The 14,574-nt window shown below is 36.3% G+C and overlaps 1 protein-coding gene across 1 annotated transcript; it reads left to right on the top strand.

Moving 5' to 3' along the window:
* Nucleotides 1-472: 472 nt before the first annotated feature.
* On the top strand, nucleotides 473-12,242 carry LOC134527919 (dynein light chain roadblock-type 2). Its single transcript, XM_063360954.1, has 4 exons — nucleotides 473-581; nucleotides 3,788-3,866; nucleotides 6,454-6,621; nucleotides 10,750-12,242. The coding sequence occupies exons 1-4, from the start codon at nucleotides 579-581 to the stop codon at nucleotides 10,791-10,793; spliced, it is 294 nt and encodes a 97-aa protein (XP_063217024.1). The 5' UTR covers nucleotides 473-578; the 3' UTR covers nucleotides 10,794-12,242.
* Nucleotides 12,243-14,574: the final 2,332 nt, after the last annotated feature.

The raw sequence follows: 14,574 nt of genomic DNA, 5'->3' as shown, positions 1-14,574 counted from the left end.
CCTTCCATTACTCCATTATATTGAGTGTTAAGCCCCAACGTTTTATGAAGCCAGATTGAGGCATAACACACACTTTCCATTAATCGAACAATAAAAGACAGGATTGCTAGTGATATATTATTTGTTGTATTCGGCATTTAAATAAAATTAATTAGGACACACTTTTTTTGACAGGAGATTTCTTATCATTTCAGACTCATCTTAGGAAATGCAACAGTATCCTCCCGAAATTTTGAGCCTTAACATTTAAAAATATTCTGAGTCAAAATTAATATTTTCGTGTTAGAAAAAATACGTAAACGTGTATGTCACAGCTTACAGTACATCAGTTTGCCAGTTTTAATTTTCAATCTTAGTCAACGATAACGTAATGCGCAAAAGATGAGATACAGTCACTTTGGAGGGATTTTCTAAGTAGTAGGGATTTTTGCATTGGGAAACCTGGCAACACTACGTCTTCATCAGCCTTTTTTAAATGTGATTATAGGTTTCTATGACAACAGTAGATGTTGATTGTTGTTAAGTGTTAAGGTTTCGTTTGGTCTGTTTGTGAAAGTTAATCTGAATATTAATTGAAAATGGTAAGCTCAGGGAATTGCTTTAATCACTTAATATTTTTTCTATCTGTATGAAATATAATGTTTTGAATTTTCATTTTCATTACACTTTTCTATGGTTATGTCCTTAGACAGGTTAAAAGGATTTATAAGGAATCTTATCTCTATTTGTCTCATTTTAGAAAACAATCACGGAGAATATTCACAACATACCTTTACTCCAGCTCATGTCAAGGTCTCAGCGAAAAATTACTAACTTTGTTTAATGTTTTTGGGGCACAGTCAACACGTGCAAAAAGACAACCCTACAGTTCTTGTAAACGTGCCAAAGGAAAGTTGTCTTGAGACTGACAAAATGATCCGATGGATGGTCTGCAGTGCTGTCCGACTGCCAAACAGCGTTCTGCGATATTGATCGTTAAAAATTACATGATCCAATCAAAGGTGTTACATGTGCGCAGATGAAGTAGCTAACAATTTGTCAACATTTATTTGTAAATAAATATTTTTGTTAATGCTATTAAAGGACTGTAGACTATGCAAATATACATAAAAATAAATATAGTGTAAAACACGTATAGTAATAACTATCTAATAACCACTCAAGATAAAGTGACGACCACTCTGTCACATAAGCTCATAGGCAGGTCATCAGCAGTTTCATTGTGGGAAAGTACCTACGGATCGACAGCGGTTGTCGAGCACATTGGTCATTGTGCCAGGGGCCTGAAGGCAAAATGTTTTTGATGTGATGATTCTGTAGGGTTTAAACATTGCCTAAAAATGTTTTTAAGAAATAGGGATTTTGAGTATACAATGGACAAGTTTTAATCAAGCATTCCTGGGTACGGCACATTGTGTAATCTGACACCAATTGAGCTGCTCACGTTCAAATTTTTGTGGGGAGTGATTCAGTTATTATATATACTACATAATTAAAAAAATTGAAGATATAGAATGAAAATTGAACATATTTTTACCAGATAACAAATATTGTATGGGTTGTTTTGTCACTACCGTTCATTTACACGCCTTAGTATGTCAATAAGTTGAATTAAAAATTTAATCAATTTCAAAAATTCAGTCACAGTGGTTTTCAATGACTCTAGTAACACCAAGTGTGCTGTCGGACACCTCGAAGGCAATTTTGTGTGCAACATCGCGACACAGTGCTCCCTTGTTCTACGCTCCCCTTTCTTCCCCTTGCTAGCATAGACGACCAGGCTGTCTGTGGTCTCACAGACTTGTCTCACGTATCGCTCCATTTTCACATGTAAGGCTACTAAAGTGGGATATCCACACGTGACTTGCTCAAAATGCATTGCTGCATGGAACAGCTCGCTTTATGCTTCTTTTTTACACCTACTGCAGTGTTTATTTTCTCTTTTGCTGTTTGTTTTTATTCCTAAGACTTCTATCTACTGAAACTAATTTGTATCTCCATTAAATTTTTTTCAACTGTATTCTAAGAAGCCACAGATTATGAACTTTGCAATTGAATCAATTAAACATTCTAGGGGGGAAGAATTTTTTGACAAAAGTTCCGTATCACATATCCAAGTTAATCTCTTGATCCCGATGGTATGATTCTGTATGCATTGTTCCTGTGGTACATGATGCTTGCTATTTTAATTTAGTCAAAAGATCCTGGCCCGAAGAAAACTTGTGGTATAACAATGAATGATCATAAGTTGAATATAAAATATAGGTATTTTCCTTTTTCTTCAACTTAAGATCATAATTTATTGTTTTACATCACAATGCAGAATTTTTCGACGTACTAAATTAAAACAGTAAGCATCATGTACCACTGAATCAAAATTTACAGGATCATGGCATCAGGATCAAGGGATAAACGTGGATACGTGATACAAAACTTTTACCAAATGTTTTAGTCACTTTCAGGTACATGTATGTAATCTCATTCAGAAAACAATTTTACAGAATTCAATGGGTTTGGCACCTGTAATCTGGCACTGATTGAGCCTATCGTGATCTGATTTGTTCAGGTGGATTCCGAGGTTGGCTTACCTTGACCTTCAGGTTGCACCTTTGTGCTGCCTGTGTTTTTTCTAACTCAGTGTTTATTGTGATTGTGTTTTCGGTAACACTTTCACTCATGTGTTATTTTCATGCCATTTAGCAACTATTACAACTTGTGCTGGATTGAAGTGTCTTTACTGTACTGTTTCTGAGATGGACAGAAACCTTTTGGGTATGGAGCCCTTAAAGAATAGCTTTTTGAATTAGACAGGTATTTAGATATGATTAGTTCTTCAATCTATGTCATCTTTATTGTGTACTTTAACTTTGATGATACCTGTGGCATAAAAATCATTTACAATACTCAATTTCCCAGAATATAGGTATACACAGTAATATTTTTCCAATCCTCCCGTAAGGTTCAACTGTTCGTTTTGTATGGGATTTACCATAGGCTACATACCAGAGCTGAAAGAATTATCCCATGTTTATATGGAAATAGACATGTTTCATCCAGTACCTAACTTAAGATATTTGGAATATGTGGCTGTCACTTTTGTCATTCTCTTTGTGTTCGCTAATCTGTCAGAAACCAGATGAAGACTTGGCGATATGCCCAGAGTCAACTAGAGTTTGGTATGCTAGAAGTTTGCTCAGCAAGAAACACACAAATGTGATTCATCGCTATAAAAACAATAAACAGCTTTACGTGTGATTGTGATATTTAAAAGTAAAATGTTAATTGATGAATGATTCTGACTTGAATATTTTAGTAATGTCATTTAAACATTATAAATAAAAGTTAGGTACCAAAAAAACTTTTTTTTTTGTTTTATTGTTCCTTGCTTTTACACCTGTATCAAATGTTAACCGACATGTTGTCAGGAAGCATCCATTATGGCCGAGTTGAAAAAAGTTGAAAAATTTTTAAACCCTATCCTACTAGTTTTTAGATCAATAACTAAAACCACTGCAGAAATAAAAAAAAAAGTTTTATTTATAATTTTTTAATTTCTGTGGACTATAAAAAACACTAAATACTTTTTTCAAAAATTATTTTCTAGAGCCAGCCTGTAATAGATGATACTAAAAAGAAAAAGAGTAATTAATTCGTAACTAGATTATCTCGAACCACACTACCTAATCGCTTTTGAGGAAGTAATAACTCATTACCCATTATAGGTTCATCAGAGGCTGTTAATAACTGTGTTAATAATATATGTTTTATTATTTTTTTGTCGTTTCAGGCAAGTGAAGTGGAAGAAACTATGAAAAGAATCCAGTCCCACAAGGGTGTTTTTGGTACTATAGTGGTAAACAGTGAAGGTAAAATTAATATTCTTATTTGGTTTTGAAGTTTGAATAACGATAATTGTGTATTAATTTTTTACTTCACTTTATTTGTGTGCAGCAGACCTAATAATTGGTTAAATTAATATTCATAAGTTCATAACGTGTCTATTTGATTACGTGAATAAATTTTTTCTAGATATAAGCATTTTATTTATACATAGCATTGTGTGTAGATAGTAATTGATCTCCAGAAGCAGAATAAAACAGTGGCAGTTGATAGAGACTGCTATGTTGTGGTGCCTGCATAAGCTTAGTTACAATGAAATCACTCCTGCCTAATGTGTTAAATCAAGGAATTTTATGGAAAATCATCTGCCAGTTATTGGAATAACCATAAGAGTATTTTCAAAAGGACTGCGTAGTCCTTTGTAACACAGATTTTTAAGTATAGTTGAGCACTTTGCTCTAAAAGTAATGGCATGTAAGCCTGTACAGTACCCATTTTCCAATTATTAAGACACATGAAGATAGATGTAGGTAATACTAGTACGTTTTAAAAAATGTTTTTAGATTAGCTACAGTTGAAGACAATATTGACTGCTTATCCTGCTTTTAAATCACACCAAAAGAGGCAACGACGAAGGTACGGTATTTGTAAAAACCTGGAAATTCTTACATGTTTAAAGCTTAAAACGAAGGAAGATCATACAACAGGGATGATTCCTAATTTTTAAATTTTATCCATTCAAAGTTTATATAATTTGTAAGAATAATGGAGCAATCCATTTCATTTACATGCAAATAGAACCTGAGAAAGATGCATCCAAAGAGAATACAGTTTTGCGTGGGAAAAACGGATGTACCCATATGATTTATGTCCTGTGACATCACAAAACTTTGCACGTATATTTCTAACTAGAGTAGCCCGTTGTTTGAACTGTGATCATTTTTATTGCACAATTTAGATTATTAGACAGTGTAAACACTATAAAGTCGTATGTTGTACAATCATTATGCAAAATTGTTAGAGAAAAACTTCTTTATAAAGAAACCCTAAGTGATAATTTATAATGTGTGGTGTTTTGTATTGCTAACTGCTGGAAGATGACAATAATTACATGATAGCAATGGGACTTTAATAGATTGACACATATGCTGAGGGAAACTTAAACTTGTTTTAAATTGAAGCCATAAGTAATATTTTTGAAGCAGTGTACTACATAATAATTACGTAGGTCATTTACATGTGTATATATACAGGAATAGCCTACATATAGTTCTATCCCAAATTAGCATGCAAGGTATCTTTGTGATCTTAAAAGAAAGAATTTTATAAATTGATGCTTTGTTAGTATCTATAGTTAAAACATAAAAAAGATAAAATTTATTACTCTATAACATTTAAAAATGTTGAATTAATTTTTTTCTGAAACAGCAGTGGTATAGATCAGGTGACAAGCAGCTTCTGTAGTTGGTTTCTTGGTGGCAGCTATCTCTCCACTAGTTTCTATAGATATTTCAGTCCAGATAGCAGCACAAATTTGCTAGTTTGTTTGATGTATGTATATCAGTCTTTTACAAGTATTTTCGTAATAATAGTGGCAAAGAACAAATATTTTCACAAAAATTATGCAGGCAGGCATTTCATGTGTCGAAAACAGCCTATCACTAAATGTTACGTGACCGACAATAAAAATTAACACATTATCAGTATAAAATTTCCTACCAAATACAGGACAAAATGATTGCTATCTATACATAATTGTATACATGACGTACCTTTCTGTTCTGATCAGCACTGGTGCAGGATGTGTTATTCACATTATAACTTACTAACAGATGAGTATTTACCTACTAGAATTATATTACTAAAGAGTGCTTTTGGATCCAGATTCGCAGGCAACCAATCTTTACAGCATATCACTTAATTATGTTGTTTTTCGCCTGCTTGCTCCTGTGGCCAGCACTCCAAAAGCGACATTGGGTTAGCGACCAATTGCGTCATGTACTCACAGCCAAGGTCACATTCACTGAGGCGATGTTCTATAATGTGATGTTTTTAACATGTAATAGATTTAAAACTCAAGTGTGCGTGGAAATATAATTTTGTGCGGTTGTACTGTACAAGGTAACAATTTAAATTACATCGGTTTGGACAAATTGATACAGTTTTGTTCAAATCATCATTGATGTGCAAAATGAACTTTCCAAAATCAATTAATTTGTCTGATTTTGAAAGCTGCCTTCCAAAGTATGAACTACAGATGTAAAGTTCATTAAGTTTCTGATGAATTAGATAGAAAATTAATGTTTAGATGAATTTGCAGCTAAATTAATTTTTTGGTATCTGTTGCATGAAAAATGTATGTTGTTTTAAAGTTATTAAAGAAGAGATATTAAGAAAATTGAACTTAAAATATGTTTTCTTAAAAAATTTTCCCAGAAAAAATTAAAACACTGATGAATCATGAAAATTATCTAATTTGTTAAAATTTATGCTGTTCTTCTGAGCAATTAGTGTTTTTGAGTATTTTATCAGTATACAGTGTATTTCTTATAGATTACAGCTAATTAGCAATCTGAGAGAGATGTGTGCTAGTCTGCCATGAGTCTCGTGCAGGTATTCCCATCAGAACCTCACTGGACAACACAGCTTCAGTGCAGTATGCTGGTCTCATCAGTCAGTTGGCAGATAAGGCACGTAGTGTGGTGCGCGACTTGGATCCCACCAATGATCTCACATTCTTACGCATACGCTCTAAGAAGAACGAGATAATGGTTGCACCTGGTAGGTATTTATTGAGGCTTATTTTATTTAGTAAGTTAATATAAAAGGTAAGTATGTTTGTATATAAAAAGTGTTATGTATACTTTGTCGCCCTACCGGTCCCTGCTACGATGTTGCCGTCGCTGAGGGCGCCAACTAGCCTAAGTTTAGACCCTGTGGGCCAGTTCACAGGTAGAGCGGAGATCCTCGGGGTCGTGACGTCGCCACGTGGCTGGCAGGGAGCTGGATCGGTAGAGGTGGTGGCACAGAATAAACAGTAACAGAAGCGACAAAGTGGGTTTAGCCGTGTACTCGTTCATCGTATGTTTACTTTTCGGTCACCATCTTTTCGGGGCGCGTTTAGCCAATGCTGGGATAGCAGTTTAGTCGGATTTGAATTAAGTACTGTATTAGTTAGTGATTGCGAGTGAATTCTGGCATTGTAAATTATTTAATTATGTAGGCTTCACATTTGCGTACATTGATTAACATTATGCAAGGTTTTTTTTTGGTTTCGTATTGACGTCTAATATCTTTGTACAAATGTGTACACACAGAAGATCTGACAAGATGGACAAAATAAACTAAACAAAATGACAATGATATGTTGTCCTCCCATTAAGAGCTAAAATTTATAGACAAGAAAGTTTCTTCAGTTAGTGTAAAATAAGAAAATGGTTAAGTAAACTTAAATGTTAAATTAATTTGTGTTATGAGATTCTACTTATTTAACAAGCCAAAAAAAGTAGGTAGCTATTTAGGCCTACATTAGAAATACCTAGATATGATGTGCATTTACAAAGTTTATAATAAGTATGTAAATACATATTTTATACGTGTTAACTACATAACATAGGGGCCAATTAAAAGCAACGACTTAAAGAAATTCACTCTCAACAATATTACATTAGGCCTACAGGAAAATAAATCACACGTATGTTAAGTGTGGCATTTGTAATATAAATGGCATATTAAATTATAGACAAAAATCACTCTTTATTTTGATTACTGTAGTCTTAGGTGCATTGTGGCAAAAAATAAATAAATAAAGGCATCGAGACACGTTGCATGGCAGTAAGCACAGAGTTACACAAATATCACACATTCTTTCCAGCAAACGAGATGGACAAGAAGACGCCTACTGGCTTTCAATCATTATTTAATAACATGTCGATGAGTTACACCAAAAATTATGCATTCTTTCTGAAATAAATTTGTTCGGCATTTACTGCACAATTCCCTGAATCACGGAACACAAGGCTAGAATGCGCACGAACTAGCTTATTTATTCCAATACAAAAGAATAATGTTGATAGGAATCACGCATGAATACTCTAAATACTATGAATTCAAACATATTTGTGAAATTACGACGAATTATTGTATTTACTACCACACAAACTGTTCATTAAATCATACGCCCATTACTTTCAATGGGAAAACATTGTTTATTTACATTCGTGTAGGCCCCGAGAGCATCAGATTGCTGGTACGCACTAACCAAGGATAAAACCACATTTTGTCGCTTCTGTTACCAATTGTTAATTCTGTGGTGGTGGTCCGGTGCGGGCGGAGCTGCTCAATTCCCGGCGGAACTATTCACTTGCGAGGCGCGACACGCAACTTGCCTGGTCCAGGTCTGAAGCTCCACTGCCGCGTTCCGCATCGCTGTGCGTCACCCGGAGCTGGCTTCCCGCAAAAACGTCCCAAGCGCAGCAGGACTCCTCAAGCCGCGAACCCCCCCCCCCCCCCCCCCTCTGGTGAGGCGACGAGGGGACATAACGACCTGTGCGAGCGAAAGGAGCACTTGGGACGACGTCAAATGCCCCCCTTCACTGAGGCCGTTATGCCCCTCGAAGCCCCATGTCACACGCATTGCCTCGGGGCCTGTTCCTCACCAATGTTCGGAATGTATCTGGAGGGTTCTGTGCTCGGGGTTTGGCTGGCAATGGTGGGGAGAATGGACCAGGCATCCAAAGGGAGGAGGGTCATTACATGAAGGCGTGGTGTATCAGGGTGTGGCGCTGGGTTGGTCTTCTCATGTGGGTTTTCCCACTCGTAGTCCACCAGGTGTCGTGGGGCTACATGGGCTCGGGTAGAGGGCCTCAGTCCCTCGTGTCGGGCTTCCCCCGGGATGCTGGACTCCCCTTGACTCTCCCGTTGCGGTTCGACTTCATCCCTGTCTCCCGTTAGGCCGCTGGGTGTAACTGCCATTGCCCTGGGGCTGTTCTCGCAGCCCTGTTCCACCAAGACTTGCCGGGTGTTGCATGGACGCCCTTCCTGAGATGGTCCAGCTTCGGATTGCTCTGGCTCCTCCATGTTCATCCTGAACATTGAACTGTCATGGCTTGCGTCCAATGGCCAGCGTGGTTTATCCCAGCCGGGCCATCCTGGCGAACTGGATCGGGAGTCGTCGTTTATTCCATCAGGGAATGTGATCTGCGGATCCGACACGGGGTTGAGCAGGGTTGGGTCGTCCCCATCGTAAAGTTCTACGGACAATCCCTCTGGGTCCAGCCGATCCATCAGGCTCTCGAGCTCGCGCAAAGTTGCATCGCTCGAACAGAACACGGGGTGAGCGGTAGATGGGTGTTGATCTGATGGGGACGTGATACGAGTGGTGGTTAGGTGTTGAGCTGATGGGGACGTGGGACAATGGATGGTTAAGTGTTGATCTGATGGTGATGTGGGACAAGAAGTGCTTGGGTGTTGAGCTGCTGGGGATGTGGGGTGAGCAGTGGATGTATGCTGGTCATTTCCACTGTTCCTGTCCCCCGCTGGGACAGTTGGGGCGCCTGTGGGTGGGATGAGACGCAAATCATCCCGGTGGATCTTTGTCGACCTACCGTTCGGGAGTCGGATCAAGTAAGATGTGGGCCCTAGACGTCGCAGTACCTCCCAGGGGGCGGCCCATTTGGGGCTCAGACCTGTGCAGTAGCGCTTGCTGCTAGACGACAAGTGGTGACACCGGGCATACACCATTTGCCCGGGCTCCAATGGCGTCGGTGGATTTGGTGATTGTGGAGTGCGCGTGACTAGGAATCGAGCCTGGTGTTGCCGTGCCTCGTCTCTGAAGTCAGTGACAGGGGGACGGGTGACAACTCTTGCTGCTTCTGCGACCCGGAGCTCCCCTGGTAGGGCGAGATTCTGCCCATGAAGCAGTTCAGCAGGGGTGTGGCCCGTGAATTTTTCAGCGTCATTTTTTTTTAGAAATCTTTCCTTAAAGTACAACATAATTCTGCAAGTACACAGTAGGAAAAACTCGTTTCTCATCACTAAATTCATTTCGTGTTTTGCGTTTCGTAGGCATTATTATTGTCTTTTATTCCTGTTAAATACCTTAAGATTGTATTGGCTATCTAATGAGGGTATATGTACAGAGTGGTATATTAACAATTATTTTAAATATTAATTCTTAAGCTGGTGTATTGAACTGCACAGTTGTATCCTAAAATAGTTCCTAAGCATTTACACTACATGCAATAATGTTTTGCTCTACACTTATGTACACCACAAATGCTTGTTTGGATTCTTGCTCCATCTTCATGGAGTGCATCACATTTGGTTGGAAGAAACAACTGTTTAATATTGTTTGTCTAAATTGCTGGTGTAGTCAAATAGATTTAAGCTGGAAGGAATATATTACCTAATTTTTCCCTTTGACAGCATACACTAGATAGGTAGTCAAGATTTACAGTTTTAATAGTTATTTGTAATTAAGTTACAAAAAAAAAGACACAGAAAAAATTACTATTATGCAACAATTGTATCTCTTAACTATAAATAGATTAAAAGTTGAAATTTCTTTTTCTGACATAACTAGTTATAAATAAAAATTACATTGTAATTGTTTACTAACACGATTACTTGTAATTCGTTACATGCCATCACTGAAAATCGGAATATTATTTGCATATAAAATATACTAGCCGATTTGTAGCCAAGAAGTAGTAACTAATATAGTTACTTACTTTGAAACTAACACAAACCAAACATAAATTACAAATACTAGTAGAGATTAGGGCTGTAGAAAAAACAGCATTATTTTTATAGCTTTGTGAAAAAGGCCTCAATATCTTGATGTAGTTATGATAGAAACATTACTAACCTTCACATTGAAAAATTCTTGACTATATATTTTTATTTCAGATAAAGAATTCATCTTGATTGTAATCCAGAATCCAACCGACTGAACCAGTAACAGCTGAGCTCATTATTGTGTTAATGCCACTAATTGTTACTGCCATTGCAGTGAAATTGAAGGTGCAAAGAATATGTTATTTTTTTATTGTAAATGTTTTTTGCAATTTTTAGTTATGAAATGTAACACATATTTGTATAATTGGAATGTAATTAATATTGTGCACAACTAATATACATGTCTGATTTCTAAGTTATTATTTTCAAAATTAATGCCGCACAACTATTTAAATTAGAGAGTAAATAAATATGTATAATGTTTTTATGTCTTAATTTTATATTGCTTAAGTATGAGAAGTAATAAGTGAAATTGCATCTTTATATCTTATTGTGATTCTAAAATTTAAGAATCAGTGTAAATTATGTTAATTTATTCTTGTAATAAATATGTTAATGAATTATATAGCTAGATTATTTATAATGAGAAATAAATTATTTCTGTATTAAATAACATTAACTTGGGCTAGTATTAAATTTTTCATATTTTGTTGGGGGTTTTTTTATCTAATGTTAGTTGCCAGTGGGTTAGGCATACATTGTTAATAATTTATCCAAAGTGAACATATGTTCATCATATGTGATTTTTAATTTTATTCAGAATGTAGGTACTGTATTTACCTGAAAAGAGGCTTTGAGGTTTTATTAATAATATTCATTCACAAAAGCTTGGTTCAGTTGGCAAGATACATCAAGTATATCAATAACAGAAAAAACATCTTACAAACCTGTAGTATAAGCTGTTTGGTATACTGAGTAGTCATTTTGTATTTTTTGATTCATTTGTATTAAATAAACCAACCTAACCTTAGTTACTATACATGAAAGTGTGCTTGCATGAGAATATGTCAAACACTATGAAATCCAATTATGGCTTGTTTTAATATCTGTATGCATGCATTATTAAAATAAAAAGATGTAGCTTTGTGCAAGAGTATATATCATTTTATTAATGGAAGGTACTTAGTACATAATAATTATCATGTGGGGGTAGTTCAATCTGACATTTACATATCCTGGATATGAATTGATGGTAGAACTTGTGTAAATTTTGTATGACAGATGTGTTGATGTACAGTTTGTTTTATTATCCAAGTAACCTTTGGGGTTTATTTGTGGTTGATATTAATTCAGTTTTCCTTAAAGATTCTATCAGCTACTTAGACTTCTTAGAGTCAAGGTTTTATTATCTTATATTTTAACCAATTTCATTATCATTTTTATTTTTTATGAATATTGTACATATGTCACTTAGATACATAAAATTACTTAAATTGTGGCATGTATTTCATTTTCTGTGTCAACATGAGAAACTGTGTTTTGGAACTTTGTAGTGAAAAAATAATTGATTTAATTTCTATATTGTTCTACCACAATTCACCTTAAATTGTCAGTGATTTATTATTAAAATACTATTAATATGGATAATAAAATCAATATTCCAATGTGTTGAAAGCTTCATTTCCTTAGTGTAACTAATGTTGAGATAAACTGTTTATTTACTGTTAAGTTAAAACTAATTAATTTTGCTACATATAAAAATTCTCAAAATGTTCTTAATTAAAGCTTAAACTAAAGATTTTTGAGTTACTCTTCACATTTCAATAAGCAAAATTAGATAATATAAGCGAAATATGTTTCAAATTAAATTTTACCTTAGATTAAGTGTTCTATGATAATGCCTGGATTTATTACTGTCTGTGTAGGAAAAAATAATGCCTTAGTTAATTGGAAAAATACATCATGTGTTTTAGGTAAATTATAAGATATCATTATATGGCATATGCTACTTTGACACATCTAGCACAAATCCAATACAGTAAAAGGTCTATAATCCAGCATATTCACAACCATGGCCTTAGTGGGTTTGCAGGATTATTAGAAGTCAATGTTTGTAGTTCTGAAAGAAATGAATAATAATAATAATAAATAATAATAATCTGCAAAGTAATTGTTAATGCAATACACATGCTTAAAGAATTTTAATTTACTCATTGAAATCTTTACTGTGATTGTTAAGTGGTTTCTTATCAACACCTTGGACATTTTGTTACTGGAACATTCATTTTTTTTAAATAAATTATTTTTTCCAGATAAATTGATGCTTTAGGACATCAAGGCATGTCTCATTGTCAGAGGAAACACAAACACAGTGCCGAGCTGTTTTTGTAGCGAGCGGCCAGTGGGAAGTCCATTTTCTGTTAAAGAAAATACGTGCTTTCATTGTTAAAATTATAACTTATTCTGCTAGCCACATGTGTTCTGAACAAAGAGATACTTCAGAAGGAAAGAAGTTAAACACCGAATGACAGTTAAGTTATCGCCCGACCTGCTCCCTCGAAGGCCACGACAGGTACATGGTCTTGCTAGTGCTGCCCCACCATAGGGCACCGGGGTTGTGGGCTCTTCTGGCCAGGGGCCGGGGCCTTGACGACTGGCCTGGTTTGAGCTTGGACCAGGCAGCAGTTCTCTGCTCGGGCCACAGCTTGCGATGAGCGCTGGTCCATATGGTGGTGGGTTGCACCACCTGGGGTCATGTGGGTGGTGTGGGCTGACATCTGCACAAGCCCTCTCCTCCAGGGCTGCGGGGTGGCTCGGATACCCAGGCAACCAATGGCAGGCCTGACCTCCGGTGTTGGAGGCGGTGAGGCATCTGGCGAGAATTGACGCGGGCAGCAAGAGCACGTGAAGTACTACAAGGCTCGCTGCCCCAAACAACTGGAATTTTTTTGCAGGGCACGGTCTTTTATGCCATGTTAGTTAAACCCATGCCATCATATTTTGTTAACATCTTGTTTGGGCATGATCATTTTAATACTAATCACTGCCAAGTGATATAATTAACAATTTAACTTGACAAGATTAGAGTTTCGCGTTTTTCTTCACACAGTTTAAATTATCATACGAGAAAATAGGATAAATATGATTATATGAATTAAAAGTTGATCATGCTGGGATATGGCACTTGAAATGGAAGGTCTGGATTCATATTTTAATTCAGGACTGGATTTCGATAACCAGGGGCACAAGCGCCCCTGGAGCAACTTGAGTGTGACGTGTAATTTGAATAGCATGACACTAATCCCACAAACTACAGAAGAGGCCGCAGTAGAGTTGGTACCTCTTTCCCTTTATTAAATATTAATTAGTATGTTTTTATTTGGTTAACGGATATTGCCATATTTACTTAACCCATTTGCATCTACAAGCGTACTAGCTGTAGCGGATCCAGAGGGGGGGCTAAGGGGCTCAAGCCCCCTCCAAAAGCATCTGGGTCCACTATTGTTTTAGTGTTTGCCTTGATAAAGCCTAGCCTCAGCTGGATCAAGCCCCTCCCAAACCAAAATCCTGGATCCGCCACTGCGTACTAGTACGCAGCTGTTTTTCTGGCCGATAACACCATAGGTGTACTGGTACGCAAAATGGCTAATCTGCCCAAAAAACTTGAAAAAATCCCTTTAGAATGAAAATAACCCCTAGCTAGTATTGTTATAACAAAGGTATATTATCATTAAACTTAAACTATTTTTGAAATTTTATTTAAAGAATAAAAATATAATGAAAATAGATAATAACTTTAATAATAGTCATATATAAAAAAGTTTATGGATTTCATGGTATGTCTAACATTAAAGTGAGTGGATGCAAATGGGTTAATCTGCAGTTCTGAATTATCACATAGGACTATAGTGGGCTCAAACCTGAATTTTCTGCGAGTGGGAAGTTTTCGGAACTTGTGGATGTTCATGGGGCACTGCCACTTCCACACCGGCAGAG

The sequence above is a fragment of the Bacillus rossius genome, chromosome 1 (genome assembly GCF_032445375.1).
Source record: "Bacillus rossius redtenbacheri isolate Brsri chromosome 1, Brsri_v3, whole genome shotgun sequence".
Lineage (NCBI taxonomy): Eukaryota > Metazoa > Arthropoda > Insecta > Phasmatodea > Bacillidae > Bacillus > Bacillus rossius.
Note: the sequence above shows the minus strand (reverse complement) of the source record. Positions and strands in the feature narration are given on the sequence as shown.